This window comes from Clytia hemisphaerica, unplaced genomic scaffold (genome assembly GCF_902728285.1).
Source record: "Clytia hemisphaerica strain Z4C2 unplaced genomic scaffold, Clytia hemisphaerica genome assembly, whole genome shotgun sequence".
NCBI lineage: Eukaryota > Metazoa > Cnidaria > Hydrozoa > Leptothecata > Clytiidae > Clytia > Clytia hemisphaerica.
The window spans coordinates 56839-78252 of record NW_027103770.1 but is presented as its reverse complement, the minus strand read 5'-3'; the positions used below and the strand labels follow the sequence as shown (position 1 = coordinate 78252).

The window sequence follows — 21414 nt, the reverse complement described above, 5'->3', positions numbered from 1 at the left end:
GGGGTCGCAGACACCGAAATACCGACGCGTATTTCTTGGATTACCGTCAACACCGACAGCAAAAATTTGGTAAAATCCTTATTTTTGTCACCGCATGGCATGTTTGACACCGGAATACCTTCACTTTTTTCTTCAAACACCGAAACTCAACGGAAAAAAGGATAGAGAAAAAGGTTTCGAAATATTTCATATTTGAGCGCGTTTGAACTTTTCGCTGGCTTCACTTACAACAATAAATATGCGTATTTCTACCGTGAAAGCTTTTACAAGTGTGACCACGAATTTTTGTTTTGATTCGGCTTTTTTCACGTTTGGACGCTTTTGGGTCAGTAATTTCCTTTTCAATATGGCGATGAGCGTGCATTGAACTGGTGGTACTCAACTCAAGGCTTTTGAATGGACCTGCTGCCAATTTATTGGTCATGAATGTGTTTCACTCACTATGCATATTCTGAAGAAGTATTGAAAAAGGTAACTTAATAATTATTTTTAACTTTTAGAGGTTTTCCCACGTTCAAACTTGAGAATTATGCACTGTGACTGTTGATTTGAGACCCCCTTGTCCATGTGTAATGGCTTTCACTACTGTATTGAGCTGAAGGCAAGTTCTTATGTAGACTAGAGGTATGTCTGCTCCCAGGAGAGCCCTCTTCTTTTTTATCTGAAAAAACAGCTGCATGTTCACTCAATCCATACTCTATCCCATCATTGTTAACCGGTTACTTTTTCGAAGCGGGCTACATGGCTTTTTGCGCAATGCAATTGGTTCTTTTCGCATGACGACGGGCCTACATTGTCCAGAGTTGCCCGTCGTTAGGAAAATTCCATGTGACGTCACTTTTTCAAAGGAAAATGAACAATGCGTTGACATCATTTCTCTCATTTTTTATTTCTGACGTCAGAAATTATAGCAATTTTTTATCTCTTCTCGCAAGCTCGGTCGTTACTTGACCTTGGGCAATATTTCTCAGTACAGCCCTCACTAACCGGTCATTATTGTATTAATGGCGGATATACATAATATTCGATTACGTTCGAGTAAGGTTAGATTGGTTCGATTGATTGTCAATTACATTGGATTAATCTTCGATATCGTTCGATTACGATTATGTACTATGAGTTTGATTGCGATTAAATTAAATTGGATCACTCTGTTAGAGCTTCTTAGCATGGGCGGGCGAGTGCTTAAGTACCATACTAAAGCGAATAAAATCTAATACAATTGAATCAATCGAACGTAATCGAATACAATCGAACGTAATTGAAGCAATCGAACAGCAAATCCTGGGTAATATTCGATTGCGATTCGATTGCGTTCGACAATCGAATTGCAATTATTCGATTGCGTTCAATTGCGTTCGATTGATTCGGCGTACGATTCGTTCGATTGACACCGTCTGGATATAACACTGTTTACCATGGATGACTAATCAAACCGATTAACCAATCGATCGATTTGGATAATTAATATGTAATTGATAACTGTTACCAGTGGTAATGGATGACCAATCGATTGATCTCGGATAATCGATAGGTTGTCGCAGTATCGTACCTATTTATTCTGAAATCTTGAGTACCGTAAGTTGGTCTAATGTCGACATCCCTCTTCTAATTTCGACATCCTTCTTTAGAGATAGGAATGATAGGAAGGTTGTAATCACTAATGGACTCCTCAACTGATTGCTCAGCAAAGAAAATTAGTTTCAATCCGCGATTCTGACCTCACTATTATTCCTATCTTTAAAGAAGGATGTCGAGATTAGAGGAGGGATGTAGACATAAGACCAACTTACGGTATCTATCATGATCTTTGATTGTTTTTTTTCATTCAGGCAATCAAGCCTGCCTTGGAATTCTGATTAGCGATTGTCTATCGATTATTGGAATTAATCAATATACAATCGATTGGTCAACATGAATTGGAAAAAGTTATAGATTGTATCGATTGGGAGAGTCTGGTTTAACACACACTCTCCCATTCAATACACTGATAACTCTTTCCATTTGATAATCATGTTTTTTTAAAGGAGGCTCGATTGCTTATCGATTGATCGAATGATCATAAATTGGCTCTAACAAGATTAAAAAAAAACAATGATCAATCAATATATACAGTACTCAAGATTTTAGTCTCGATCAACTATCAATTATTGGGATTGGTTATCAACTAAATTGAATAGGACCAGGCGTTACTACTCATTGTTAACCGTTTACTTTTTCGAAGCGGGCTACACTGCTTTTTGCGCAATGCAATTGGTTCTTTTCGCATGACGACGGGCCTTCACTGTCCAGAGTTGCTCGTCGTTAGGAAAATTCATTGTGACGTCACTTTTTCAAAGGAAAATTAACAATGCGTTGACATCATTTCTCTCATTTTTTATTTCTGACGTCAGAAATCATAAAAAATTTTCATCTCTTTTTGCTTGTTTTTCGCTTTATTTCGCTATTTTTCCTGGATAAAGCGCTAAAAATCAATTGAAGCTGAAGGAAACGGTTAACAAATACAATAATGACCGGTTTTTTTTTCGGGCTGTATTGAAAATATTGTCCTCGGTCAACGCAACAACCTTGCACAGGGGGGAGTCAGTAGTAAAATCTCTATACGGTAAAATAGTTTACGGTCTGGACATCTAGGCTAGGTTTAAGCTAGAAAGTCTCAGCATAACTTCTTCACATTCTAGAGACCTTTTCCTAATCAGGGTGTCATGCTTGAATAATTAAAAACTCCATTCCAACTCCAGCACAGACTGGCACAGATTATATTTTTTATTGTTGTTGTTTCCTTCGCATTGCATCCATTGAAATTGGGAGTATCATGATTTATGTACGCTGGAGTTATTTTTAATATTCAACATAGCACTGTGATTAGGAAAATATCTTTTCTAGCCGGTTCAGGCCGGTTAGTATAATTTACTTATAGGACGAAAACAAATTTTCATTGAAAGTTTCAAACCAAGAAAGTGAAATTTATGCAAAATTAAAATTTGTGATTTCTGCCTATACTTTGTCTGAAATTCAGTGATCCCCAGCATGTTTCTCTTGTGTAGAAAGCTATTAATCAGGCTCATTATTATAGCATGGGCTTATAATGGAAATTCCATGATATAAGCCCATTATAGTATTATTTCTGAAATTAAGTGGACGGTCCTATTGTAAATTTTCAAAAAAATACCTATCAATGACAAGTTTTATAAGTGAAGTATATATCTGGAAGTCTATCTTCTGCAAAATTTTAATTCTGTAATGAAAATAATTCTGTAATGAAAATAATTTTTAGAAAGTGATAAAATAAATATAGAAATTTTTGTGAATGTGTCAGTAATATAAATACTAATAATAACAATCATACAAATGTTACACACTGAATTTATTTGAATAATATTTACAATTTAAATGAAGAGACAATGTAGTAAAAATTCTTTTAAAAATTATATCTTAATTAATGTTACGCTATTCATTTTGCTTATGGAATGAGTGTAAACCTGGACAGGATTCCATAACATTTTTATAATCTCACAAATTTACTCTCGTTAATCCTAAAAAAGCATTTCTGCTTTCAAAAGTTTAAACTTAGCTATTTTAACTTCTATTTTGTGTCTGGTGATCTAAGTTAGAATGATATCAAATTTTGATTTCAAGCACTTGATGATCGACATTGCATTTTTCTCCCTCACATATTCTTCTTTATCATCTTCGGTATAACGCCATGTGTACTCGTTGTCTGTTTTTAATGCTTTCTTTTCTAACAATTTTAGAGCCTCAGTAGCCTTTTCCCACCTCACAACAAGTTTCACTCCTATCTTAGTAAGGATTTGATCAAGTTCGCCTCCTGGTCTGTTCTTCATTTTCTCATAGCTATCAGTCAAGCTTTCTTCTCCTAGCACTTGATTTAGCAGCTCTTTGGTAGAGAAGGATTTTTTACGTAAGAGTGCATGTTTCTCTTCACCTAAGGAAGAATAAAATGATTTTTTTTTCATTTTACAGGACAACCAAGTCAGACATTGTTTACGAGTAATGGATTTTAAAGCAGTTTAAGCAAGAATATGACGGTAAGCAAGTTTATCTTTATATTAACACTTACTTTGGGTCTCATCACTTGGGCAGCGAATTGGGTTTTTTTGATTGATTGATTGATCTAAATGACACAGTACAATGATTATGCATAGTGTTATGGGTTTTTTATTAATTCTAGATAGCATATTAATTGAAAATAAATGCTTGAATCATTGTTACACTAAGTTATGCGGATTTAGTTGAATAAATGAATTGCGTGTTGCATTGAAACTTACTCGATAAATTTTGATTAGGTCCTCTGGTTAAAACAACTTGACTTGCTGATAAACCTGAAAAAATTGTTTTAAAATTTTTTTAACACGTTGTCATCTAATTCCTCTCAGGTTGAAGTTGTGATCAGCTTTTGTGATGCTACAAATACAAGAACTAGTGTACCAAAATGTGAAATAGGTAAAACAAATATTCTTAGTGTTCTACATCAAGCTAGAGAAATCTGGTGAAACTTACTAGAGTTATCATGGCTTGGTCCTGGTGTTGAGTGGTCTTGTATCATTGATACGTCTGAAACTGAAGATTTTTATTGCTGGTAAAATTTACAAGAAAAATTCATTCTGTTAAATTTCTTTTTTTAAGGTTAAAAATGTCATAAGTCGCAATGTTATGAATGAAGAAAATTGGTGTGACAGTGTACATGGGACATTGGTAAGAAATAATTTTACTGCTAGAAAATATAAAACTTGTGAAACTTACATGAACGTTCATGACTTGGTCCAGGGGTTGCCTGGGTATGATACATGGGAACATCTGAAATTTGAAGATCTATGGGTGTGTCTAAAACAAAGATACAGATTGTTTAATACATTGCTGAAGAGCCAGCAATCGGTAGCATGCAGAGAAATATGTTTAACCCTTAAAATCTAATTTATAATGGAGAATTTACCATCAACTTTAGCAGCTTCAGCCACATTTTTTCCAGTATAGTTTGACTTGATGTACTTGGGAAATGCTAAAAAAAAGAAAATATTGTACAATATAAAATCAAGGAAACTGTTAAATCTTCATTTTAAGATTGATGATGCAAAAGGATTAGTACTGTCTATACCAAAGTAATTATTTGCCTCGGTCTGTTATTTTTGAAACAAAATTAACTCACAAGATTTTTGCTGGCCCATAGAGTTGCATGGAGTTGAAGATGCAAACGTTGTCTTGGTTTTACCTAAACAGAAATATTTTTAAAATTCTTGAATCCTGTCCAGGTTTACACTGGAGAAGATAAAGTATTTGACCTAGTTGAATTTTTTTAATCTAAAGTGCATTTATAAAAGACCACATTATGTGGCGCTCTGTACCTGATTCAGGCGGGCTCTTCAGCTGCATGTTTGCGATCATAGTTGAGGGGGTAACGTTGAGATCTACCTTCTTTTGCTTTGTCGAATTTGCTATAAAGAAATTGGAAGTCTTTCTAACTTTAAAAATTCTGAGAGTAAAGTGCTGATAGGTTTCTATTAAAATTATCATTCAATTGAAGCAGGCATTTGGAATGTTAGTAAAACAAAGTATAAACTTCTGCTGGAACCTTAGTCGAAGAAACTTATATAATTTCTTACCTTTTTCAGCTTGTTTTTTGAAATGATTTAGGGTTACAAGGAAGTTTGTCTTCTTTCCGTCATCATCAATGATCTCATAGGCAGGAATTTGAGAAGGAGAGCTTTTGAGGAGATCTGACCACACTTCTTTAACACGGACCAACTCCTGCTTAATTGTTGTATCTCGAAAATGACTGATAGGGAGATTGAGCTTTTTCAGGTCGCTAAACTTGATGCCATCGGTCATTTCTGTCCAAATGCCTTTGACAACTAAAAAATCAGCTATCCTCTCTAAATGAGCTTGCCATATCCTAGGGAACTTTGTGATGAATCGGAAAGGGATTATAGTTTCGGTCTTGGGTGGAAGCTTCTTGCCAGACTTAGAGATTGATGACTCTCTTTTTTTTCTTTTACAGCCATCCTTGTCGGACTTGATTTCTTCACGTACTTGGCAGCGAATAAAGCAGTTGTCCAAGACATTTTCCGGATGATGATTGGAAGTACACTTCGTGCATGTTTTGAGGAAATTAAAGAACCTTTCCTCATCTTCGGCATTTGATGAGGGCATTGGAATTATGCGGAATTGCTCTGGAGCATGGCAAACAAGTGCGTGAAAATACTGGCCGAACAATTTTCGCTTCGTCAACTTCTCAGTCGTTTCGAAAGCCACGATCATTTTCATGGCATGAACAAATGTCACGTTGTACAGCCGCAAAATCAATTCAGCGGACCTCTCGTTCGAGTAGAGGATTTCCTGTATCTCGCATAGAGAAATCAGAATCTGGACTATCTTGTCATCAATTCGTCCATCAACGGCCGTCGTTAATTGGAGCAATGCATTTCGGTAATCTTTCCCTCTTTTGACTTGCCTTGAAGAAAAAGCAGCTTTCAAAGTTCTCTCAAATACGCCCCGTTCTTTTTTCGGAAGGTGTCTTGGGATTTCCTCGAAAAGATTATTGATATGGTGACCTATTGCGTGCAATGGTTCGACTGGAAGCACCTCGTAATCGCACATTCCAACTTCAGCAAAGCGATATTTGCCAGTATTGTGCAACAGAGCTGGCATTCTGTGTGTTCCCTTCATTTCGTTATCGATCTCTTTCCTCAAATCTTCAACACGACTTTCGACAGGAACAACAATATCGCGTAAATGGAGTTCAAGTAGGGCTTCGTGACTTTTCAGGCAGGAACTGTAGTGCAGAGCACCTTCGCTTTGAAGTTTCCGACCGACCTCAGTCATGTTTAACTTCTCACACTTGTCATCGAGCGACATCTTGGTGGCATTGAATGCGTATTGAAGGTCGTGGCAGCGGAAAGAATTGCACTCGCAACCCCAACAAAAGTAATTTCCTCCTTTTTTGTGACCACTCTCCAACTGACAGGCTGGAGCATCTCCTGAATTGTAGCAAAATATTCAATAATTTTGTTATAAATTTTTACATTGATAGTTAATAGTTGAATATAACAATTTTTGTGTCGATTTACTTTGCTATAGTTTACTTTCCTCCAAAATTCTCCAGTGACTTAATGTCTACAAATTGAGTCTAAAATCGTGTGTGCTTGTAAAAAATTTTTCTTTTTCTGGCTTGAAAAAATATCTTTTCAAAACAAAATTTAACGGATAGCGAAATTGAAATGCCGAGTGTGACCCCTGTAATACAGTAGAATTAGGTCAAAAGGTGAAACTTTCAAAAAAAGAATCGATAAACGGGGGGAGGGGTTGGAATATAAATGTCCTGTACATTGAGTTTCAAGCCTTCTCAGGCAAGAGAAATTGAAGCTACTTATTTCCCATCCAAAACGCGCATAGAACGCGCCGTAATCAAGACGACGGATTGTATCTAGCAGTTCCTTTGTTTTGGGGGATTACACTTTTTGAAATCTAGCGATAGATTTTAGTTTCAATCCGGCGTTTGTGTAAAAACTACGCGCGGAGTTCTGGATGGGAAATAAGTGGCTTCATTTCTCATCAAGATCAAGGAGTTTCGCATGGTCCTGGGTGGAAAATTTTCGAAAAATTAATTAGCGGGTCCCCCGAATATTAGGTACCTGAGAGTAAACAATGGCTCTACTGTTTGAGAACAATAGAATGCTAAGCGTAATGCGAGCCTGATATAGACACTTGCTTATAAAAAACCATGTATTCCCGGAAACGAATAAAATTGAAATAGATGAAAAACCTTTGAAAAATCGCATTCTATCGTTGATCTCCGCGCCGTTGTACTTGATGGGTTTTTTGTTCATCTCCTCGATGTCGGCAAAACGTATTGAACTATACATTAGCTGCTGGTCGTTTGACGGACACCTTGCCAGTATATACATCTCCGGCCTTTCAACAAGATCTGGGATGTCAAAGAGTGTCCCTTAAAAATGAAAAATATTCCATTGCGAACTTACTGTTAATCGACTATTCCCTGCGCACGTGTTATACCTTATCGGGGAAAAAAATGTCGGAGGAAAGTGACGAAAATTTTGAAGGGGTGACGAAAATTTTCCCGGACGAATTTTTCCCCGATATTTTATCACCCGACCAAAACTTTTAGCCGATTTTTTAAACCCCAACCAAATTAAAATTGCTTTAAACGTCGAATTACAAGATCTTTTTCGAGCTAGTAAAGGAAACTATTTCATTTGGACAATTTAGTCGGGGGAAATTGACGAATTTGAAATTTTGGTCGGGGGAAAGTGACGAAAATGCCTCTAGGTGACGAAATTTTTCCCCGACAAAAAAAAACTCCGACATTTTTTTTCCCGATAATGGAAAACATTATTTAATCAAAACTTAATTAATCTCTGATACTGTTTAACCTAAGGACAGTTCCACAAGTTATTCAAAACGCGTAGATAAGATTACATCGTTTTCCTATTGGCTTGCTTAGGAAGCAAGTCTGAAAATCTGAAATTCTGATTTCGTGTCTAGTGTCTAGAACATTTTGCGAGTTAATATTTTGAATCAAGTGATTTTATATGGAATATGGAGATGCGATGGCCAAATAATCTACGGCGTCAGCGCTACAAACAAGGGGTTTTCGGTTCGAATTCCCACTCCTTCTTAAATTCCGTTTGGCTCAGAGATATGTAGCCGACCGAATGGTCACACACCCTGTGAAATCAATCGAAAAACATGCCTAAAAGTCCTAGATTGCCTAATTGGACACAAAAGTCTTGCACATAAAAAAAGGAGTCTATATAAAGACCTCAGGTATTGTTTTAAAGTAAGAGTGATGTCATTTGCTGTAATGTTGGCCTTGTTCGTCGTTAAAATTTGGGTTCAATCAACTTTTATTTTTTGACGATATTCCAAATAAAGAAAAGCTCAAAATTTCAAAGTGATTGACTTGTTTTTATAAAATCGTACGGTAGTTTTTCTGACGAAGTTTTCCCCGATAAAGTATTCGGTTCATGAAATTTTTTATATGTTAATTCAAAATGAGTTTCGTCTTCCTAATTGATGGCGATCGGTGAAAATAGAGTGGGAGAACAAAAACAAAATACAACTGATAATTTCAAAATCATTTCATCTTTTCTTTTCTTTTATCAGAAACCTACAATATCTGCGAAAGATTAGTAAACAATCTCGCAATTTAAATAATAAAATAAAACAATTGAACCTACCTGTCAACGCGGCAAATTCTTCGCTCGTGTAAAATATCGCTTCATCGTAGACGCAATTCAACAAAACAAGGAAATGAGAAGCATTAGAAATGCAAGAAGTGTCGTGCCAGCAAGCCAAGTTTCTTGTCCGTTGTAGCTTTTTCAATTTGTTAGCCATTTCCCGTATATCGTGCGTTTCGTCAAGCTTCATATTTAAGCGCGCGTACTCCAATTTCATATCATCTAAACCGGCGTTTTCGTAGAATTCGTCTGATTTTGGTCTGATGAATCTCGAGTGTTTATCCAACATTTTCTGGCGTATAACTTCGATAGCGAATTTCCTTCCTATAAAAAACAACACATTTCAGCTCGTAAATATGGCATCTACATCACAGGCGGAAAATTTGACAAGTGTTTGCCACAATACAATCCATCGCTAGAAATAAAGACGTCATATCTACGGCTATGGATTTTCTCTCCTCCTTCTACCAACTCCTCTAAGTGGGTTTTAAATCAAACTGTGGTCAAAAATGAAGATATCTCCTTACCATAAACTTCGAATGTTTCAACTTCCACGTTATCATTCTCATCAAACGTAAGTCGTTCGTAAGTTTGTGGTACGATTTGCTCGCCGGTTTGATATTCTCCCTGGTTAGTTAGAGAAAAAATAAAAAAAGTAATAACAAAATACACCAAAATTAGTAGAGCTTCATAATAATAAAGGCCCGAATGACCAAATGACCCATTAAATCTGTCTTAAAGGCTCTGACCATAGTGAATTTTTCATAATTGCCGTGTTTAAAATGTGTTTTCTGACTGATGTAACCAACAAAACTATGGCATGTTATACATTTTCTGTTAGGCAAACTATTCCTGAATCTGAAAATTCAAAAATTGCATTGAAAAAATTTGACGAAGAAGAAAATGAAGACTTTTGCGATGAAGAGTATTTCAACTTTGAAGAGCTTAGTTTCGGCGAAGAAAAAACATTTAAAAAATTTTTTCGCAGTAGATGGTGTATCTTTTACTGAACAATAAAAATTTTTGCGGAAAATTTTTGTAAATGCTTCTTTGTCTCGAAATCTTCAAAATAGTGATTTTTCATCAATTTTTCATCTGGATTTTGCTTAAAAAACAGTGATAACTTTTGACACATCGTTTTAGAAAAATTTTCCGCAAAATTTAAAATATTTTAATTCTTTGCGGACAGTGTAAAGAAATTTTGAAACAAAAAAGTTAATTACCCATTAAAACTAAGCACTTTTTGTAAAAGAGGGGATGCAACATATTATTAACATCTTTTCAAAGTTCATAACGTCATTTTTGCAATTAAATTCTTAATTACTCTTAAGGGATTCGATTAAAAAGCAATTTATAAAGGCAATTCTTTGTTAAAAGTGTTAAGGAACCTGAAATATAACTTCTATGTTCAAATACCAAAATCAATTTTTGGACTATGGTCAGAGCCCTTAAAGAAAATTTAAAAAAATACGCAACTTTCTGAATTTGTTTTTATTTCCTACTTTAATTTTTAGGCCCTAATAATTGTGCTATTTTTTCCACCCCCACTGAATTTGCTGACTTAAAAACAATAGAGTTCTAATCCCCAGCCATTAAAGAACATCAGAATATCTATCCCCATTGAGTTTTGGTCCGTTATTCTTATACCCACTGGCTGAAAAAATACAACCGGGTCTGTGAGAAAGGGGTGTGCTTACTTTTAGGTTCCACTGGGCGAAATCTTGTCTTTCCATTTTCGAAAGATGTTGAGAAGATCAACTTTCAACAAATTTCCAAAATTTTCGAAAGATGAAGTTTCAAATTTGTTGAAAGATATTGGAAGCTCATCTTTCGATGTCTTTCGACTTTTAGGAAGATGAACTTCTCTATTTTTCCAAGATTTGGAAAGACGAACTTACAAGTTTGTTGAATTTTGTTGAAAATTCATCTTCCAACAACTTTCTATTTTTCGAAAGACGAACTTCTCTGTATTTCAAAAGTTTTGAAATATGAACTTTCAATTTTTCAAAAAGATGTTGAAAAGTCGTTTATCGACGTCTTTCAACTTTTCGAAAGATGAACTTCTCTGTCTTTCAAAAGTTTCGAAATAGAAACTTTCAATTTTTCAAAAAGATGTCGAAAAGTCGTTTATCGACGTCTTTCAACTTTTCGAAAGATGAACTTCTCTGTCTTTCAAAAGTTTCGAAATAGAAACTTTCAATTTTTCAAAAAGATGTCTAAAACTCGTATATCGACGTCTTCCAACTTTTCGAAAGGCGAACTTTTACACTTTTACGTTTAATGTTTAATGTTTAATATTTTTTAAATACACGCTTTTTTATAGGAACAATTTTAAAAGAACACGAGTTTGCTGATTTTAATGGGTTTTAATTTTAATAGATTTTAAGCCATTTTAATTTCTTAAGGAAAAAAACTAATCGTAAGAACATTTAAGCCTAAAAACCTCGAAAAATTAAGAACAGTCCAGGCCGTCCAGACAGCCCAGCCTGAGCCAAAATTTTCTGGTTCTTCTTATAAAAAAAGAAAAAATTTCGACGCTCATCGTATTTCGACGTCTTTCAACTTCTTGAAAGATGAACTTCTCTTGGTTTTTCCATGTTGCTGAAAGAAGGACGCGCCAAAACGTTTACGAACCAAGGTCCGCACTGATGAATACCGGGGATCAAAAAGACTATCTGAAGCATAATTTTTGACGTTTAAAACACAAGAAGATACTAAAATATCTAAATTTCTTGTAAAATGAAATAGTTCTAAGTGTATTACATACACAGTTTACGGTTAAATACTGTAAATATAATATCCACATCATTGGAAGTACTTTTGCAAACCCCCGGAAAAAAACTTAGATTATTTTCGAATGTTATGATTGATGATTGCCGGCAAATTTCTTTTTGAAACTGGAAGTTGTGGAGTGGAAGGCAATGAGGAAGACAGCAAACCAAAGCAAGCCAAAATGCATTGCAAATGGAAACTTTATTCTAAAGATATGAAATGGGAATCAAAAGATGCTTAGGTGAGCTCCTTTTTATATATTTCTAATCATCAACCACACTTCAATCATACTTTTTGTGTCCAGTCTTGACACAAAAAGTATGATTGAAGTGTGGTATGTGTCTGTATGACTATACATACACATGGCTACACCACAGCTTTTCAAAGCTATGGGCAGTTCCAGTTATAGTCTGTTAACCTCCAGTGGACAATGTGGATTTTCCACAACAATTTACTTTTGAAAAACTTCAGGGTATTAGCCTCCCAGGGGGAGGCACTTAGGCAAAATTGGGTATGTTTCGCTGCTGGTGACAGGGTCCCATTTTTAGGCTCCATAGCCATCAGACGGCTGACCAATTAAATCAGAAAAATTTCAAAACAAATGAACTACGCAGCTCTGCTAGTAGTAGTACTCTACCATTTTTGTTTTGATTTAATGTTGTATTTTAATGACCAACCAGCCAGGTCAATCATTCGAGAGCTATGCATGTTAGCCTCCACTGATGCAAGTTGCCCAATCTCGGAAGGTGATAGAAATTGACCGTCAATCGAACATCACTCTTCTGTTTTTCTACTTCCTATCTCTCTATCTCCTTTTCTATTTTCTGACTTTCTGAGACTTGTTTTCTGATTTCTACTAACTTTTCTATGAATTTGATATTTCAAACTTTCTCCAAATATCGACCCGACCGGGATTCGAACCCACCAAATGAAAGAGTCTCTGATCAGAAACCCAGCGCGCTATCCGTTGAGCCACACTCGCACAGCAAAACACACAATTTGTAAATACTTATAGAATGACTAAAAAGACGGGGGTAATGTTATTATAATATGGGTAAAATTGCCCCTTTTTTAACCTGACTGAAATTCGAGCCGTTACTAGCAACCCTGCGGGGCCCAAGGCGCCGAGTATGCACCCGGCACAGTGACAAGCCGTTACTAGCAACCCTGACCCTACCTAACTGTTAGTTAATCAATTCGAAACAACAAAACCCCCGGAAACACAAAATCGTAGATATGAAAAAAAACCATGTTCGACTGACGGTCAATTTTTATCATCTTCCCCCAATCTCACGGTATATGAAAGGTTCCCAAAAATTTAGATTTTTGATTATTTTGGACAATCTTTAGGGTGGAAATCCGAAAATCTTTTAATTTTTCATCTACTTTTATTAATTTTTGCCACTTTTCAGGGTGAAAATGGGAAAAATTTTCAATTTTTCATTCTGACAGAGAGTCCCAATTTTGCCAAAAATTCATATTTCACAGGGTCCACTTTTCAAACTCCAACGGCACATCCCTGCTGGCTTGAAGCAGACCGCAAACCAATTTTAAGATTTTTGTAAGGAAATCAAATTCACATAACACACCACCAGGTACCAACTGGGATGATGTCTTGTACTAACTGCTTGATCCCCCTGGACCAAAGCTGGTCACTTTTGTTTTAACTAGTTGTCTTTCCATTTTCAGGAGATAAAATAACAGTTGGTTGGTTGGAATGCAAGCTGTCAGATCATTTTATTTTGGAAAATTCTTATTCTGACTTCCCTGTTAGAATTAATGAAGATTTTGTCATGGTTGAAGTAAAAAATGATGTTAAATTAAACTCAACGTGGAATATCAAATGATAACATAGCTGAAGGTAGGCCTTTTAGACATAGTTTTTTAGTCTAAAAACAAAGAAATGTTGACGTTTTTGTTTTTGCTATGGAACTGAAAAAGATGACATGATTAAATACACATTTTTTAATAAGCAACTCCAATTTTCTGGTCAGGCCTAGGGTTACTTAGCATTCTGGTCCATTTTCTGAAAAAATTGCTTTGAATACCCATAATATTTTACCATATTTATGTGTATTGGGTCAAAGGGCTATAGTTTGCCATGGTTAGATCATCTAAAACAGCTGTCACTTTTCGAGATAGTGGAAAATCATTGACAAATTTGAGGCCTCAAGCCTTAGCAGCCTGATTGCTTATAAAAAATGTGTAGAACAGAGAAATTACTTTTTAAACTCTGAGGTGGCAAGCTTTACAGTGTGTCAAATTTTCATAAAACTTTCATGTTTATAGGATACATTGAATGTGTGTCGACATTGAGCCATTGAAGTTTTGGGGATTTCATTGAAAATAGATTCATTTTATCCATTGAACAAGGAACAAAATACAACACGGTAAGTATTTTTTGTAATATAATCCAGTAATACAAGACTATTGATGATACTATTCCATTGTACATCAAAAGAAGCTAAAATTTTGTTACAGTACACAAAGTCTTGACCTAAGTTCAAAATATTTTTGAAAATAGGTTTTTGTAACCTTTTTTGGAACTCTTTAGAAATAGAAAAACAATCTGAATAATTTGTCTTACTAAAGGGTCTTTCTACTATAGTCTACTGAAAGCTGTAAATAACTTATCAACAATTTTACAAACCTCTTTTAGTTATAATACACCATTTTGTATGCCTGGATTTCAATACTGATTCAATTTCTATTTGTTTTATTAGGGTCATGACGTAAGGACAGTTACTGGCTGATTTTGAAATGCACTTGAAAAACGATGCTGCAAAACAAAAATGTATGTTGCTGCCATGCAATCAAGATATTTATATGCTTCATGTGGTAGTTCGTTTCAACTTCGAAAATAATAACTTGGTAATATTTTCATTGCAATAATTGGTTGCTGAATGATAGAAGGTATTCTTGTACTCTTTAATGCTTAATTGTAAGAGTCAATCTGTACCATCTTCAAGGGATTAACAATACTGTACCATTGTATATCACAATAACCTCAGTCTAATAAGTGAACAACTAAACTGAGGACTGGAGTGAGATTGTGGGTCATATTTTTGGAAAATATCACTGTAATATAATTTTATAAGACCCCCTCCCATTTTATGAATTTTTTCTGAAAAGGGCTTAAAAACCTTCATTTTCGACTACTCTAGGTCCCAAGTATATTATAAATTATGATAAAATATTGCAAAATCTAATAAAAGTGGGGGTCTGAATAACAAGGTGGAGTTTAAAAATTTTCGGTCTTGTTCAGATTTATGCTTCTTTTACTGTGTAGATTTTTCGTTGGATAATGTGTTTAAGGTTTGAAAGTATTCTTCAAAAGCATTCAAAATATCCCAGAATATGTTAAATTGAGAAAATGGAGAGACTTTTGGTTTACCCCTGAAATTAATTTTGTCAAAATGTTGGAGTCCACAATTTTTTTTTTTAAATTACAAAGTAGGTGGGACGTTTTTTCAGACTAGGGCATTTTTGTAAAATCATCTTAATATCAGTTTTTAATAATGACTTGTACTTTATGGTTTTTCTACCCTCCCCTATAATTGAGCACAAAAGAGTTTATTTGGCATAGCTTTCATTATTCATAGTGTCATCTTTTTAGAGTGATTTGCATAATTTTTTAATTTATTATACAGTATTTTTATATTTTTCATATTTTGTACTTCATTAGTTTTTATATTTATAATACCGGCTAATACCCTCAGGCGCTTTAATCTTCCCTAAAACCCCACCGCCCATAATTTTGTTCCACCATCCGCCCATTCAAGAAACTTTTTGACTTTTTTCTAGGAGCTTTGACTTACCACTCGGATTCGAGAGTCTTGTTTTAATTATCAAAAATATATTAGAAATAGTTTTGAAACACCCGGTATATAAGTTGAACCTTTTTGACGACGATGTGAGGAATCAATTCCAGTTTCCCAAACATTGAAAGTTTGCTCTCTCTCTCTCTCTCTCAAACTCGCAAAGGGATCACACAATTTTTTATACTTATGTATAAGGGTATTTTAAATAGTGCAATTTACACATGTTTTTTTTTTGTGATTTAGGAGATTAAATTATTTAAAACTTTGTTAACTGAGGCTCAGCATATGCTTTATAGGCAATGTTTAATTTTTCCAAGAGATCAGTCTGGATATGCTTGTTAGCAGTATGCTTATAAAAATGTCTATAATTTAGTAGAATTGATCTCCATTGTAGAAAGCATTCCCAAAGTATTTAACGAGGATTTCGCACTTACGGGAATATAAATTTCAATGTATCCTTTAATGTCCTTTGAAGCCCTATGGCCAATCTATTCCTTGATAGGGACTAAGATTCTAAAAACTTATAATTTAGATTAGTTATTATATTATTGAAAATGAAATTAAATTATAGAAATTACACGCATTTTTATAAGAACCAGTAAATTCTGGCTCAGGCTGGGCTGTTCTTAATTTTTGCAATTTTCCAGGCTTAAATGTTCTTGTGATGTTCTTAGCCGCTTAGTTTCTTTACTTAGAAATCTGTTAAAATCTGTTAGAATTAGTGTTTTAATAATTTCTGAAAGCTGAGGCTCAGATTGTTCTTAATTGTTTTTAGGTTTTGGCCAAATTTCAGCCTCGTGTTCTAATAAAATTTCCTTATACGAAACGTGTAATTTGTCATTCAGAATTATTTTATTTAGACTACTTAATTTTTTAGCAAAAAGTCATCACTACCGTACTTTTTTGTTTCATATTTTCTGTTTTCTATGCTTTGTAAATATATGAATTGTTCGTTTTAATGTCACAGAAAAAATTTATCCGCACATAAACACAAATTATTTAAAAGATCTCTCATTTACTTTTGAAGACGTGTTAATGAAAGATTTCGAAAAAAGCAAAAATCATCTTCCAAAGTATTTAGAAAGTTTCGGAATATGAAATTTCAACATATTAGGAAGTTAAGGAATGTAATTTTTCAAGCCTGTTTGAAAGTTTGAGAATGTGGTCTTTCAACTTTTTTGGAAAGTTGGGAAGACGATCTGGTCGAAAGATGTTGGAAGGTAAGGTGCACAACTTCCCAATCCTTGTTGAAAGACCAACTTTAAAACCTGTCGAAAGATGTCAGAATATGAAATTTCAACATATTAGGAAGTTGGGAATTTCATTTTCCCAGCCTGTTTGAAAGTTTGAGAAGGTCGTCTTTCAACTTTTTTGGAAAGATGGGAAGATGATCTGGTCGAAAGATGTTGAAAGGTAAGGTGCACATCTTTCCAATATTTGTTGAAAGACCAACTTTCAACTCTGTCGAAAGGTGTGGAAATGTGACCTTCCTACATCTTTCCGACGATTTGAAAGACATTATTTCGCCCAGTGTTCCTTCTAATAAAATCTTTCAAATTAACTATAAATTAAGGCAGAAAGTTTTTCTCACAGGTCGAACCCATCCATCTGTCTAATTTCGAAGATATCAGAAAACAACTCTTACATTGTTTACTGCGTCTTTGAGGCGAGTCTTGATTTTTGAACTGCTCTCGTCCGTCGGTACCGGGATATTGGTGTCGAGAATCCTGCAAAATCCACAGATTAAAGTTGATTCGAAGTTGATAAAAAATAAAGTTTTTATAAGCATAAAAACTTACATAAAAAACTCTTAGTATGGAATCCTCGACGATACTCAACTCGTAAAATTTGAAAAAAAGTGGGATTATACCTCGAAATCTAATAAGTATTCCCTTAATTCAATGATTAAGAGTTCATATTTATAGCACTTTGAGTTTTTTTTCATTTTTCAATTCTCATTTTTGAAAGAACCTGTAATGTTTATAAAAACGTACTTTCTTTTGGCCCTACGACGACGCGTCCCACTTGTTGCTCCAAGCTTCATCTTGTCACCGTCCACACCATTCGCGAGAAGAATTTCTTTCGTGACTTGACTGATATGTCCGGGTACATTTTTTGTCTCGGAGTGCATTAGATGATACTTCAAACCTAATCTTGTTAAATTGATTTCTTCTCCTGCTTCTACCAACTCTTTGCCCTAAAAAGGAAGAAAAAGTTAGAAAGGACATCATTGCAGCAGTCTACGCAAAAAGATGATTCTCCAGAGTGAGTGAAATATTGCTGACATCTGCTGATTTTCTTATCTATGAATGCAATATCATGTAATATATACCTCTTCAATCATACCATCGTCAAATTTGTAGTTCTTGACATTACCAGCATTTGCAACAGAAGGTCTAAGAGCTTTTTCAGGCATACTGATTGAAGTGGCATAGGGTTCAAGAGTTTGCATTCTTCGAGTTTCATCGTGGCAAGTCAATGATGTATTGGTGCCATAAACTCTAGAAAGTTGAACAAAGGAATGAAAAATCCTGGATTTTAAAGACCATGCTCACATTTTGCAAGACTAGTATGCGCTAACACAAATCTATCAATAGTAGTAATAGAAAGAACAATGCTAAGAAAAAATAAAAAAAAGAAGACAAGTATGGAACTAAAACTAGGAAACTATGGAGGGAATCAAGCAGTTATGTATGGAATTTATTATCACAATCTAGTAACTGTCCAATATAATGTCCATTTCAAATTAGTTTGGAACTGTCAAATAAAATATCCAACTACAGAATGGATAATCATGCATAGTGATGATGAATAACTGCTTGAGCCCCCCCCCTACTGTATAATTACCGCTTTATGATTGTCTCATTGTTCTGATTTTCAATACCCTTCACCACTTCCTTAATGACTTCCTTTCTAGCCTATCAAATCAAACATGAAAGACTGTCAACTTGAAAACTTACTTTTGAATTTTGCTTGGCCCTCAAGTCTGCTCAAATATAAAGTTGAGAAGTATAAAAAAATTACTGCAATTATAGGAAAACTAATAATCTTGAGCAAATTTTTCTGATCTATTCAATTCTTAGGATAGCCATGTTCTTAGGATAGTATTTTTCCCCGAAAAATCATCCCTAAGTTCTTATAAACTGGGTTCTAATAAATAAAACAAGTATGCTATGTGTTACACCAAAATAAATCATCTAATTCTAGGTATTTTTTGTTTTTGAACATTTTACTTTGATTGACTTACCATCCGCAATAAGTTTTTTTATATTGAAAATTGTTTATAGCATGACTGAAGCTTCAAACAAGTTACCCACCTGGTTAAAAAAAGAATTCCCTCTATGAAAATTTCAATTCACTCTTTTTTCAATTTGTGTTAGATGCATCCAAAAATGTCGTTAGAAATTTTAATTGAAAATAATTTATTTGTCTGATACCAACTGCTTGAAAACCCCTTACCTCAGCCTTGGTTTTTTGTCCTTTGCATTTTCTATATTGACTGTCAAAAGTTGTGCCATACATAGTTCTGTACTGGGAATTCAATTCGCTGACAAGTGATTTTGTCTCAGACTGCACTTCGGACGATGTTGGTCGAAAAAGGCCTCCTAATTCAGCTCTCTTTTTCCCAGCAAAATCCTTTTCATCAATGGGAAAAAGACCCAGAGCATATCTTAAATCTTCATCTTTTAGACACCCATCTTTGCAATCAAACACAGTATGTTTTGCTTTTTTAGCATTGCTTAGATTTTGCCAAGCTTCAGTTCCAAATTTGTCCAAAACTAACTGTTTCAGTTCAGCATTTTTACCAAGTTGGTGTATTTTTACTTTAATATTGATAAAGTTCCTACGATACGTTTTAACCGTCAAATTGAAATTGAAGAGCTCATTGAATCTAAAAAAAAAAGAAAACATAAATTGATTCTTCATGCTTTGGGATTTTGATTCTTTTTCTTTTTGACACCTTGTAACTTGACTTTTCAAAATCGTTACTTCTTGTTTTCAAAGCTAAATATAGCTATTTCCTTTCCTTTATTGCCAAACCAAACATTTAGTTATACCATTTTCGATTGATTCTTGAAGGAAATTCATTTTGACAGTACTTAATCTTGGAAAATTTGTTGAGTTTTGTCAAAATTGTAAGAGTAACACTAATATTTAAAGAAACCTTAGCCATGGAATTTAACTATTTCTCTTAACAATATAATAAAATAAAAAATTTTCAAGAGTCTCCTTGACAATGTTTTTGATGCTCACCTTTTCACGTGCTCAACATAAACAGTATGTTGATGTTGGTTCGATTTGATACTTTTTTTGCTAAGAAGTTCTTTTGCATCTCTAAGCAACTCATAGACTGCTACCTTAGCAAAACCACACGACAATGGGTCTAAGAGAGACATGATTCATCAGTTTGTCTTTCTTTCCATATTTTATCAGTTATCCTAAATAAAGTAATCAGAGAAAGATTGGTTTGTGGAAAATTTTCTTCTTAGTAAAGAACAAAGATTCTTCGTAAAAACAAACACTCTTAGTCAAAAAATAAAGCTTTTAAGTTAAAACAAATAGTCTTAATAAATGGTTGATTTTTGGAACTTTTCTTAAAGTTATGTCAAATGGTTTTAATACACTTTCTATTCATGATAGGGGTCATCCACATAGTGCGTACCACTAAGGGGGGAGGGGAGCCTTATCAAAAGCGTATGCTTGCGTACAGGGGGAGGGGTAATTGATTTTCCTCATTTTTGTGCGTACGTACTATGTGGACGGCCCAAAGTATACCACCTTAAAATTTCTTTCCAAAAATTATATCGGTACCAAAAGTTCAATACATAAAATTGATTATTGTACTGTAACTATTAAAATTGTCAGCTAGACAACATCAATTATCAACTATTGATTAGCTATCAATTTAATTTAATAAAAATCAGTTTTATCCATTGGTTGCCTGGAAAGTTGAACCCACTTCCCTAAACCCTCCTTAGCAAAACATGTTTGTTTACCTCTCACACGCAGACAATCCTAATACACAACATTGAACACAACTGTTACCTAGGGACAAGATAATTTTTTTTATTTGTGCTTGCGGCTGACGGAAAGACGTGTAAAAGATCTCTGTATTTATGCTGGATGGAGAAATTTGGGCTAAATTATAGAATTCCCACTTATGAATACCACATTAAAGAAGGTTACCTTCTTAACCAAACGTTTCAAAACAAACAAAACATTCCTGCCGCCATTTTGAAATTTCTCTTAACTTTTTGAACCTTCGTAACCTAAACGTCACACTGAGCGGGAGCGAGCAGAAAAAAACTCTTGCAGTTGGCGTTTCGAAAATTGTGACATCACTTATTTAAAAGAAACCCTTGAAATGCTTCAACAAAATTGAACGTGATAAACTGTGACCACACGTTCTCTTGGCTTGCCTAAATCAGGCGGTGTCAACCGAACCCTATCGAACCGATTTTCGTTATCGAACCATCAAACTTTATCAAACAAAATCGAACGATAGCTGTTCGATTACCGAACCTGATCGAGTTTTCTTTGTTCAATGAAGTTCGATTGATGTTCGATGAGTTTGATTTAAGTTCGATGTGGTTCGATGGTTGTGT

The 21414-nt window shown here is 34.6% G+C and overlaps 1 protein-coding gene and 3 long non-coding RNA genes across 4 annotated transcripts; 2 read left to right on the top strand and 2 right to left on the bottom strand.

Annotated features, from left to right (window-relative positions):
• Window positions 1-324: 324 nt before the first annotated feature.
• LOC136805855 (uncharacterized) lies at window positions 325-7084 on the top strand. Its single transcript, XR_010846458.1, has 5 exons — window positions 325-471; window positions 3985-4049; window positions 4398-4464; window positions 4648-4716; window positions 6017-7084. It is a non-coding gene; the product is annotated as an uncharacterized lncRNA (long non-coding RNA).
• Window positions 7085-9104: 2020 nt separating this feature from the next.
• On the bottom strand, window positions 9105-9836 carry LOC136805854 (uncharacterized). The gene is made up of 2 exons (XR_010846457.1): window positions 9743-9836; window positions 9105-9539 (listed from the first exon to the last, which is right to left on the bottom strand). It is a non-coding gene; the product is annotated as an uncharacterized lncRNA (long non-coding RNA).
• Window positions 9837-13779: 3943 nt separating this feature from the next.
• LOC136805853 (uncharacterized) lies at window positions 13780-14971 on the top strand. The gene is made up of 3 exons (XR_010846456.1): window positions 13780-13848; window positions 14277-14377; window positions 14711-14971. It is a non-coding gene; the product is annotated as an uncharacterized lncRNA (long non-coding RNA).
• Window positions 14972-16977: 2006 nt separating this feature from the next.
• On the bottom strand, window positions 16978-20243 carry LOC136805979 (uncharacterized). Its single transcript, XM_067062564.1, has 6 exons — window positions 20063-20243; window positions 19268-19700; window positions 18141-18309; window positions 17803-18005; window positions 17454-17535; window positions 16978-17076 (listed from the first exon to the last, which is right to left on the bottom strand). The coding sequence occupies exons 2-6, from the start codon at window positions 19324-19326 to the stop codon at window positions 16978-16980; spliced, it is 612 nt and encodes a 203-aa protein (XP_066918665.1). The 5' UTR covers window positions 19327-19700; window positions 20063-20243.
• Between the last annotated feature and the right edge of the window lie 1171 nt (window positions 20244-21414).

Bases quoted from the DNA above. Each gene is read 5' to 3' on its own strand.
- LOC136805979 (XM_067062564.1), bottom strand. From the start codon at position 19,326: ATGGCACAACTTTTGACAGTCAATATAGAAAATGCAAAGGACAAAAAA. The intron at 18,310-19,267 runs GTAAGGGGTTTT...TCAACTTTCTAG, and splicing joins GACAAAAAACCAAGGCTGAG to AGTTTATGGCACCAATACAT. The intron at 17,077-17,453 runs GTAAGAGTTGTT...ATCTTTCGACAG, and splicing joins TCAAAGACGCAGTAAACAAT to GTTTTAAAGTTGGTCTTTCA.